General features: G+C 48.9%; 1 protein-coding gene across 3 annotated transcripts; it reads left to right on the top strand.

Moving 5' to 3' along the window:
* The first annotated feature begins 3,458 nt into the window (after window positions 1-3,458).
* LOC120976128 (uncharacterized) lies at window positions 3,459-10,486 on the top strand. 3 transcript variants are annotated; one of them, XM_073511323.1, is made up of 3 exons: window positions 3,459-3,987; window positions 4,376-4,615; window positions 10,111-10,486. In XM_073511323.1, the coding sequence occupies exons 1-3, from the start codon at window positions 3,608-3,610 to the stop codon at window positions 10,112-10,114; spliced, it is 624 nt and encodes a 207-aa protein (XP_073367424.1). In that variant the 5' UTR covers window positions 3,459-3,607; the 3' UTR covers window positions 10,115-10,486. The 3 variants fall into 3 exon arrangements, with proteins under 3 accessions (XP_073367424.1, XP_073367423.1, XP_040258888.1); XM_073511322.1 differs by lacking the exon at window positions 10,111-10,486 and having other exon boundaries at window positions 3,464-3,987; window positions 4,376-5,089; XM_040402954.3 differs by lacking the exon at window positions 10,111-10,486 and having other exon boundaries at window positions 3,468-3,972; window positions 4,376-5,089.
* The last annotated feature ends 727 nt before the right edge of the window (window positions 10,487-11,213 follow it).

Raw genomic sequence — 11,213 nt, 5'->3', positions numbered from 1 at the left:
TAGGAACATGTATAAGTCATGAAGAAAGCAATAGCAACATACTAAACGATCGAGTGCTAAGCTAACGGAATGGGTCAAGTCAATCACGTCATTCTCCTAATGAGGTGATCTCGTTAATCAAATGACAACTCATGTCTATGGCTAGGAAACATAACCATCTTTGATTAACGAGCCAGTCAAGTAGAGGCATACTAGTGACACTCTGTTTGTCTATGTATTCACACATGTATTATGTTTCCGGTTAATACAATTCTAGCATGAATAATAAACATTTATCATGATATAAGGAAATATATAATACTTTATTATTGCCTCTAGGGCATATTTCCTTCACATACCCCTCGGTCTCAATAGATATTCTGTATAGCCACTTGCTAAGCAGATATCTATTCTTTTACCTCTAAATTTTCGATCCCTAACCCGCCTTGGTCTTTTGGTCTACAAATGATATCCCATCTAGCCAATCTGTACTTCTTGGCCTCATCACTTTGCCAAAAGAATCGGGATCTATAGAAGTCAAGTCTTTTCCGTACCCCTACCGGTGCCTCAAAGAAAGATAGAAGGACCATCGACAGACTCGTCAAAACCGAATTTATCAAAACCAACCGACCTCCGTAAGACATTAGCTTGCCCTTCCAGCAGCTCATTTTCTTTTCAAATCGGTCTTCTATACATTTCCATTCCTTGTTTGTTAAACGTCTATGATGAATTGCGATCCCTAGATAACTAAAAGGTAAGGATCCCATTTCACAACTGAACAAATTTCTATAGTCATCTTGTTCCTCTTTGGATCTCCCAAAGCAAAACAATTCGCTTTTATTGAAGTTGATTTTGAGCCCAGATAGTTGCTCAAAAAGACAAAATGCAAGCTTCATATTCCTACCATTTGCAAGATCATGTTCCATGAATACAATAGTATCATCCGCGTATTGTAGGAAGGAGAACCCCCCCCCCCCTCTACAAGGTGGGGGACGAGTCCTCCTACTAGGCCACTCTCTTTGGCCCGACCAATTAGTACTGCCAACATATCCGCTACAATGTTAAACAGCATAGGAGACATGGAGTCTCCCTAACCCCTTACGTGTCTGGAAAGAATGTTCTATATCATCATTGACTTTTATGCCGACACTACCTTTCTGTATGAATGAATCCACCTGAGATCTCCAAGATTCATTGAACCCCTGCATATGTAAGGCTTGCTGCAAAAAGGGCCATTTGACCTTATCATACGCTTTTTCAAAATCCACTTTAAAGATAACACCATCTAGTTTCTTCGTATGGATTTCATGCAGCGTTTCATGTAGGACCACAACCCCTTCAAGGATGTGTCGTCCTGGAATGAAAGCAGGTTGTGTTGGTTGCACAACCGAATGGGCTATTCGTGTCAACCTGTTCGTGCCAACCTTTGTAAAAATCTTAAAGCTTACAATGAGAAGACAGATCGGTCTAAATTTCTCAATAAGAATAGCCTCAACCTTCAATGACAACAACGTCATTGTTCCAAATTTGAGGTGAAACAGGTTTAAGTGACCATCGAACAAATCACGGAACATAGGCATAAGATCTCCCTTTATGATATGCCAGCATTTTTGATAAAATTCCGCTGGGAACCCATCCGGCCCAGGGGCTTTATTATGCTTCATTTGCATTATTGCATCAAACACCTCTTTCTCAGTGAATGGAGCAGACAACACCTCATTCTCTTCTAAGTTAAGTCGAGGTATGTCCCCGATCGCACTCTCATCTAGAGCTACGAAACTTTCTTATGGTGCTCCAAAAAGCTTATAATAATAATCAGAGATGTACAATTTTAGTTTCTCATGTCCTACAATTGTACCCTCATCTTGTTCGAGCTGAATTGTCTTCTTCTTTCTATGTTTCCCATTAGCTATCATGTGGAAAAATTGTGTATTATCATCTCCTTGGACGATCTTAGAAACCTTTGCTCTAAGCGCCCATTTCATCTCCTCCTCTCTCATAAGGGCTTGTAACTTCTTCTCGTTCTCATTCTTAATATCTCGCTCAGACATATTAAGAAGGGTGGATTCCGCTTTCACATCAAGTTCATTAATAATTCGTGTCAGTCTCTCCTTTTTCAACTTTATAAATACCACTTTGGTTTTTGGCCCATCCCCTCAAGAATTGGCACAAATGTTGGTTGTAGCTCACCTCACGAACGGCTCCAGCAAAGCCACCATCGCCGGGATGCAACTCTCACCGACGCCAGTTCCAGCACACAAGGGGCACCCATGTCGCGTCATCGACTACCTCCGGGCAGATTGCATCTGACCGCCCCAGTAAGCAGCCCTGTCAGCCGATGGTCGCGGCATCGTCGCAAAACCAGAGTGGTGGTGGTCATGGCCGCTGTTTCAGATCTGAAAGATGGGTAGAGGGATTGGCCTTGGAGATGGGTGGAAAGGGCTTCGAGTAGGTCTGCTCGTTGGGCGGAGGCAGCCAACGGCGGTGGTCAGGCCGGCATCGCAACAGAATTTCAGAGAACGGCAGAGGCGCGGAGGCGAGGAGCGGAGCATCGAGTGTTGAGACAGAGCACTGCTACATAGACGACCCCTTGGCAACCGATGTATGCACTGACACATGTTGACAGCCGTCCATCACTTTGGTTGCATGGGTTGGTGCCATCGATCACAGCTTCGTTCAGAGATCGGCTGCCCATGTATCGTGTGCATAGTGATTTCGGTTGAGAAAAGGATAAGGAGTTTGGGAAAGTGAAGATAGACACAAGCGTGGGAAAGGGACCGGACACTCGTCCAACACATGTGTTATTTGTGCGACGTTTGATTTGTCGCAATCCAACGGTGCTTGTTGGACGGGCGTGGCCATTAGGCCGGCCAGCCAGTGGAAAACGTTTCCCTTTCTTTTTTGCCGGGCCGGACAAGTCTGTAATCGAAAGTACTACTCCCTCTGTTTCTAAATATTTGTCTTTCTAGAAGTTTCAAATGGTGACTACATACGGAACAAAACGAGTGAATCTACACTCTAAAATATGTCTATATACATCCGTATGTGGTGATCATTTGAAATCTCTAGAAAGACAAATATTTAGGAACGGAGGGAGTAGTTAGTATTACGACTTCGTATCACCAAAGTTGCATATGTATTAATAATTGAATTTTCACTCAAATATGGTGTGATTGTGAAGATAAAATATAAATAGTGTGCAGCCAATGCAGCACCCGGGGCCAAGTGGAGAAGATAACGGCTGCCGCTCTTGGACTCATCCGAGGCCAGGTGGAGAAGATGAGGCCACGCCAGGCCAGGCTGCTTTACTCGCGGCTGACGGCAGGTTGGAGGAGGACGAAACAAGACAAGGGCTGACGGCTGTTCGCCTCGCCACCGACGCACTCGACGTCCGACGACACCCGAGCTTTGGATTCGTGTGACAAGAGTGCAAGACAAAGGCTGATGACGTCTGGACACTCCAGTACAACACTTCTCACGCACGCACGCACGCGGTGGCGCTCCCTCGCTCCTCACCCAACACGCGCCGCCGGCCGCAGAGAAGAAGAAAGTACCAGTTCACAGTGTTCACTCAGTGTCAAGCCTCCATACCCAGTTCCCCAGCCAACACTCGCCGCCCGGCTGCGCGATGGGAGATCCAGACGAACGTCAAGCCGTAGCCGCCGGGGAGCTCATCTCCGCCCGCGACCCTCCTCCCACCGAGGGTAACGCCGTCGTCGGCGTCGCAAACCTGCCGCCTCCTGGATTCCTCGAGGCCCTCCCACACGCCGGCCTGAACACCACGGCCGTCGGCCTGGTCGATCCCGCCAGGCAGGAGCCCAGGGGCCGCGCGCTCGGCCGGGGCGACAAGCGCCGCTCCGTCCAGGGTCTCGTCAACGAGATCGACCACAATTTGCCGGCAGGAGAAGCCCCGGACGAGGGCGAGGGCAGCGCGGTGGAAGCCCCGCAGGGGACGCCCACGCAGAGGAAGCGCACGCATCGATCTGCCATCAGGTCTGTGCTAACCTGGTACGGTAATTATAGTTTCATCTGTTCAACTGTGCATAATCTCGAGGCGCTACATCTGGTCTTAGCTCGTGGAATCCTTGCATATCTGACGCACCGTTGATCCTGCCTAGTGTTTTTGTCAAACTGCTGTGTAAAACAAACTAGAAAGAAATACTTATATACATATGCTACCGCTAGTGGTTACTGGTCAGTACTACTACATTTTTAGATTCGATTTCATTATATAAGTCTAGTTAGTATAAAATGTACTTATACCAAACACAAGAGATTAACTTGTGAATTAGTTGCGGTGATGTTAAATATCGAATTGATCATCCTTTATGAGATTGGTTCGCTTTGGTGCCAATGTTATATGTACTTGAGATTGATATATATACTGTTGTGTTAGGAGGAGGAAGCAGAGTGGGTCCTCGACCATGGCCAACCTGGACGACGATGGCCAGAACAAGGATGAGAGCACTGGGTTGGGGCTCTCGGCGAAGCGGGAGAGGAAGAGGAGCAAGTACCTCTTGCTGCCATACACCAACGATCTTGACGGGCTGGATCTCGACGAGAAGGAGGAGGATGTCGGTGCCCGGGAGGTCTTGCTGTTGGTGCGCGGCTTCGCCAAGGACATCCTTCATCGGAGGTATTTTCCTACGGCTGCAAAGGGGTATCTCGGAAGGCTTAGGAGCTCAACATTCTTGCCGGAGAATACTTTTGCAAATAGTGTTGTTGTTCCTGAATGTTCAGCAGAGGATGCTTTTGCAAAAGCTACTGCAAATGCTACCATTGTGGTATCTGATTCATCATTTGATTCTGAGATGAAACAAGGAGAGGGTGTATTCAAGGGGAGCGGAAGGAAGAATGATCAATATGGAGGTGGAGGTTCTTCTATCAAGGGGAAGGAGGTGGAGAAAACCCCTCCAGCAAAAACCCATCTTGACCATGGCTTACTTATTACTCCCGCTATTCCTCTCAGGCAAGTGAGGCCAGAAGGTATGATAAGCCATGTGAAATCGGGAGTTGAGGTAGATACTGTCACAAGTGTGCAGAGACCAACGGAAGAAACCGTTTCTCCTGGTTTGCTTCCTGAAAGCTGAATAAAACTGTTGCTTGTTGATGATTTGGTGCGGCATACAAGAGTATATAAGAGGGTACAAACCGACTTGGGGTAGGGGTACAAAACTGACTTGGACTAGAAGTCGTATACTATAATGACTACTCTAACATCCCCCCGCAGTATCAACGGCAGGCTCGACGACGTTGAGACTGAAACAGATATCTTGAAACAGCTTAGTAGGCAGTGCCTTGGTGAAAATGACAGCAAACTGAGCCGTAGAGGGAACATGAAGCACCCGAACCTGACCAAGAGCAACCTTTTCACGAACAAAATGAATATCAATCTCAATATGCTTTGTGCGTCGGTGTTGAACTGGATTGCTGGTCATGTAGACTGCGGATATGTTGTCACAGTAGACAATAGTGGCCTGCTCAATAGGCCTGTGTAGCTCGGAGAGTAACTGCTGAATCCAGATTGTATCTGCAACGGCATGTGCCACAGCGCGATACTCAGCCTTGGCCGACGAACGTGAGACTGTAACCTGTCTTTTCGAAGACCAAGAAATCAAATTGTTACCAAGAAAAACACAAAAACCAGAAGTGGACCTTCGAGTGTCAGGACAACCAGCCCAGTCTGCATCAGAGTATGCGGTAAGCGAGTTTGGAGAAGAATTATTGAGGTGGAGACCATGATTGAGAGTTCCTTTTAAATACCGAAGAATGCGTTTAACATGATTATAGTGAGGAACCCGGGGATCATGCATATAGAGACATGCTTGTTGAACAGCAAAAGAGATTTCAGGACGAGTAATGGTGAGATATTGGAGAGCACCTGTTAGGCTACGATAGAGAGTAGGATCGGAAAAGGGTTCACCGGTAGCTGAAAGTTTAAAACTAGTATCGACAGGAGTGCGAGATGATTGACAGTCAAGCATACCAGCACGATTAAGAAGATCAAGAATATACTGGCGTTGGGAAAGAAAAAGGCTGGAGGAATCTCGAACAACAGCAATGCCTAAGAAATGATGAAGGAGTCCTAGGTCAGTCATAGAAAAATCAGATCTAAGAAGAGAGATAATATGATCTAAGAACTTTTGAGAGGAGGCGGTAAGAATGATATCATCTACATAGAGAAGTAAATAGGCAGTGTCAGAAGTTTGATGATACACAAAAAGAGAGGTGTCGGAGAGAGATGGAGTGAAGCCTATTGTTTGAATGAAGGAGGAGAAGCGTTGAAACCAAGCTCGTGGGGCCTGTTTAAGACCGTAGAGAGATTTCTGAAGAAGACATACATGAGTTGGAAAGGATGGATTTTCAAAACCCAGAGGTTGCTGGCAGTAGACAGTTTCTTGAAGGGAACCATGGAGGAAAGCATTTTCAACATCAAGTTGGTGAATGGGCCATGAAGAGGAGACAGCAACACTAAGAACGGTGCGAATGGTGCTAGGTTTAACAACAGGAGAGAAGGTTTCTTCGTAATCAATTCCTTGTTGCTGAGAAAAGCCACGACAAACCCACCTGGCTTTATATCGTGAGAGGCTCCCATCGGAGTGGAACTTTTGGCGAAAAATCCATTTGCCAGAAACAATATTTGTATTGGGAGGACGAGGAACAAGTTGCCAGGTGTTGTTTTGAAGTAAAGCATTATATTCTTCTTGCATGACAGCGGCCCAATTGGGATCAAGTAGAGCAGTTTTGTAATTCTTTGGAAGAGAAGTGAGAGATACGGAGGTATGAAGGTTTAGGCGGTCTTGGGGTTGATGAAATCCTGATTTGGCCCTAGTACGCATGCGATGATCATTAATCGGGGCTGCTGTAGGAATAGCACGAGGGGGTAAGGTGGGTACTGGTGAGTCCGGCGCAGCGGAAGAGTCGGACGAAGGAGTAGGGCTGGGTGGTGGAGTGGGAGCAGGGCTGGGTGGTGGAGTGGGAGTAGGGGCCGGGGGTGTTGGGGAGGGAGCAGGGGTCGGGGATGTTGGGGACGTCTCGGGTGGGGTGAGTGTATGGTTGGGATTGGCTATGGTGGGTGTTAATGGTGGTGGTGATAAGTTGTGTTCGGCAGGTAGGGGAGTATATAGTTGGAAAGGACGGGGAGAGGAGGTGTTTGCGGAGCTAGGGGTGTTGGATGGTGTAGTAGTGCGTTGTGAGAAAGGAAAAATGTGCTCAGCAAACGTGACATGACGAGAGACATGAACGTGTCCGGTGTGAAGGTCGAGACAGCGATAGCCTTTGTGCTCGTCAGAGAAGCCGAGGAAAGCACATGGGATAGAGCGTGGTGACAATTTATTTGCAGAAGTGGCGTAGGCATTGGGAAAACAGAGACAGCCGAAAACACGAACCGCGGAGTAGTCGGGGTGGGAAAGAAAGAGGGAATAATAGGGAGTAGTGTTGGGTTAGTTTTAGAAGGTCGAATATTTAGAAGGAAGGTGGCCATGTGTAGGGCTTCAGCCCAAAACTTGGGAGGCATAGATGATTGAATGAGGAGAGTGCGAACTATATCATTGAGGGTGCGAAGAGAGCGTTCTGCTTTACCATTTTGAGGGGAGGTGTAGGGACATGAGAACCTAAGCAGGATGCCATGTTGTAAGAAGAAAGTACGATTTTTAATGTTATCAAACTCGCGACCATTGTCACATTGGATAAAGCGAATTGGGATGAAGAAGTGAACAGACACATAGCGTTGAAAATTAAGGAAAAGAGAATGGACCTCGGATTTGTTGCGTAGAGGAAAAGTCCAGACAAAGTGGGTGAAATCATCTAGGACAACAAGGTAGTATTTAAAATCCGAAACACTTGCAATGGGAGAGGTCCATAAATCACAATGTATTAATTCAAAGGGATAAGTGCTATAAGAACTAGAGGAACTAAAGGGAAGACGCACATGTTTGCCTAATTGACAAGACTCGCAAAACACGGAATTATGAGAGTCCCTATTACATGGTATGGTAAATTCACTAAGCATAGAAGCTAAGACGGCGGGGTTGGGATGGCCCAAGCGACGATGCCAGAGATCGACGGAGGCCAGCATTGATGTTGGAGGGGTGGCGGCAGGAACTCCATTAAGAGAATAAAGATCACCGGAGCTATTGAAGCGAGCGATCTCGGCCTTGGTCAGGTAATCCTTCACAGATAAACCAAAAGGGTCAAATTCAGCCGAAACTAGATTGTCACAAGTAAATTGGCGAACAGAGATAAGATTTTTAATGAGGGCGGGTGCAACTAGAACATCGCGAAGTAAAAGAGGTTTGGTGGAAGAGGGAAGTTGAGCCTGACCAACACAATATATAGGAATAGATGATCCATCTCCAAGGATAATGGAAGGGAAAGGAGATTTAGTGCAAGAAGATAACCAATTACTAGATGCAGACATATGACTAGAGGCCCCTGAATCAAAGATCCAATCCGTACCTGAGTTTCCTTGTGCAGCAAAGTTATTCATGCCCTGGAGAAAGGCAGCTTGATCCCAGCTCGGCGTCGCAGGTGAGGGTGGCGTCGGAAGCAGTGCCGGCGGATACGATGGTGAAGGCAGTAGGGCCGGCTCGGGAGTGTAGTAAGCATTGGCCGGCTGTGGTGGGGGTGGCGTCGGGAGCAGGGCCGGCTGAGGTGTGTAGTAGGCGCCGCCGTCGGTGCTGTAATGACCATAAGGAGCATACGTCGGGGCGGCGTGATAGGCATTGGCCGGCTGTCGAGGGTTGAGAACCCCGGGAGCACCAGTAGGCGGCCGAAGGCCGGGTTGCCAGGCACCTGAGTATGCCGGCGGGGTGGACGGAGCGGACCAGGGCATGGGCCATGCTTGAAAAAGCCCCGTCCAAGGATCATGAGGAGGCCGCCATGCAACCGCAGATGGAGCACTGGTGGGTGGTGCAGGACTCGGTGCTGGTGATGTCGTAGGCGGAACCGAATGAGTCGACGGCGGCATGTAGATAGGGTTTTTGCCGCGGTAGTTCGGACTAGGATGCCAGCCTGGGGGCGGTTGAACAGATGACGATGCGGACGGCCCGGCGGCAGGAGCCGGCCTGGAAGGCGGCGCTAGTGTAGACGACAGAGGAGGACGAGCCGCAACATGAAAGACCTTGGGGCGAGAGTCCTTGCGAGCTTGTGTTTCCGCCGCGAGTTGTAGCAAGGAACGAACTTCAGCGAAGGTAGGAGGGGGCCGTATCATCGGTATGAACGAGGCTTGCTTGTCAAAGTCTTCGCTGAGGCCGACGACGACGATATTGATTAGCTGTGAGTCGCTAACTGTATCGCCGAGTTCGCGGAGCTCATCACCAATGGTCTTAACGCGCTGGCAGAACAGGTTCACCGGGGCGTCTCCTTGCACCATATTGCGAAGCTCGGTGTGGAGAGCGTTTTTCTGAGCGTCGGTGTTGCTTTGGAAGAGCTGACGGAGGGAGTGCCAGATGTTGGCAGCGGTGGCGCCGTCGTGATCGAGCATGTTGAAGATCTCGGTGGTGATGCGGGTGTAGAACCACTGGACGATCACGAGATCGTCTTTCAATCATTGCGGATCGTCGGGGCGGGGAAGACAGTTGGCGGCGACATGCGAGCGCAGGTTGCAGCGGCCGAGGTGGAGATCGAAGAGATGTCTCCAATGGTAGTAGTTGTGGGCGGCGAGATCAAGAACTATGGGGATGTAGGGGCTGACGTCGGAGATTGTGTCAGCAAGAGATATTGGTGCGGCGAGGATGGGTGCAGGGTAGTTTTGTGGAGCTATGGTGAGGGCCGAGAGAGAGGCGGCCGCGGCGTTGGCAGCCTTGGCGATGAGTGCGGCCCGGCGCTCGAAGTAGCCGGGCGGCGGCGGCGGCGTTGGCGTTGGCGGAGCCATACCCTAAATCCTGGGACCGGTATCTGATACCATGAAAGCAGAATAAAACTGTTGCTTGTTGATGATTTGGTGTGGCATACAAGAGTATATAAGAGGGTACAAACCGACTTGGGGTAGGGTACAAAACTGACTTGGACTAGAAGTCGTATACCATAATGACTACTCTAACACTTCCTATGCATGAAGGCGTATCTTCTCAGTCCACACATGGAAATGAAGACACTGTCCAAGAACAAGAACCTAATGCTTCTCTGCAGGTGATGGTTCTGAAGGTACGGAACGTTCATACACCCCGACCTGCCCCGACAACTCAGCTGAGCATCCCTGAAATGAGGAGGGGTGTCAAGCACATGATCTCGCGCCTGCAAAATGGAGTCAAGCCCGTCCAGGAGAACCTTCTAGGCGATTTGCAAAGGCTTCTGGCAAACCTTGACAGGGCACAACCCGGGCCTTCTAGCTCCGCGACTGCTACTTCATAGCCCTTGCCCACCATCTAGCTTCGCGGCTCTGGCCTCTCCATAGTTCTTCTTAGTGTATGGACTCTTCTTCTTTTTTCATGGAGCTTCTTTTTTCCATTTGATGATGAACAAAGTATAATTGCAAAGTCAATGCGAATGGTAGACATTATTATCATGTCGTTGCTTGCTTGCTTGTCACTTAAGACCATTTTCTATACATCAAACCCTCATTATACAGCCATGAGGCACCACACCCCGGCCACCTCCATGTCGCACCACCTACAGGCTTCTTCCTCACCACGTGTCAGTGATGGATCCGACTCACCCCTACCATCTCATGACACATGACAATAGATCGGGCCACCCCGTCGCAGGCTGCCTTCCACCTCCCCACCTGACCATGATCCATGCAACGAGCATCGTTGTGAGCACGTATAAATCGTCCGCGTGGGACTTGGGCGACAAGGTTAGGACACACGACAGCAGGCGTCAAGGAGAGTGTGTAGTTGACAAAGGACAAGCGCGCTGAAGAGTTTGTTGCATCTAGGGCATTCTCTCTTGCGCCGCTTCCCTCTATTTTTTGTGCTGCTGCTCTCCAGGCCTACTATTGGCGACAATGATGCGACGGACGTCTCCCACGCCCTCCTCCCAGGGCCTCCCTGAAACGACCACAAGCCGGTGATCTGGTCGTGCGACAACTACGACGCCTCCATGCTGCCAACGCCAATGGGATGGACCAACGTCCTCACATCCCCTTTCCATGCCCTACCTGTGACGGCAGTAGTTTTCTGCTAGTTCCAAAAATTGTACATTGGCAGACTTTTTGCAAAATCTGCGTGAAGACGACACGGACTCCTCCAACATAAGGGGCTATACCATGTCACTAAATTTTGAATTGCATG

The sequence above is a fragment of the Aegilops tauschii genome, chromosome 3 (genome assembly GCF_002575655.3).
Source record: "Aegilops tauschii subsp. strangulata cultivar AL8/78 chromosome 3, Aet v6.0, whole genome shotgun sequence".
NCBI classification, from domain to species: Eukaryota; Viridiplantae; Streptophyta; class Magnoliopsida; order Poales; family Poaceae; genus Aegilops; species Aegilops tauschii.
The sequence above is the reverse complement of the archived record's forward strand: the minus strand, read 5'-3'. Positions and strand labels throughout refer to the sequence as shown.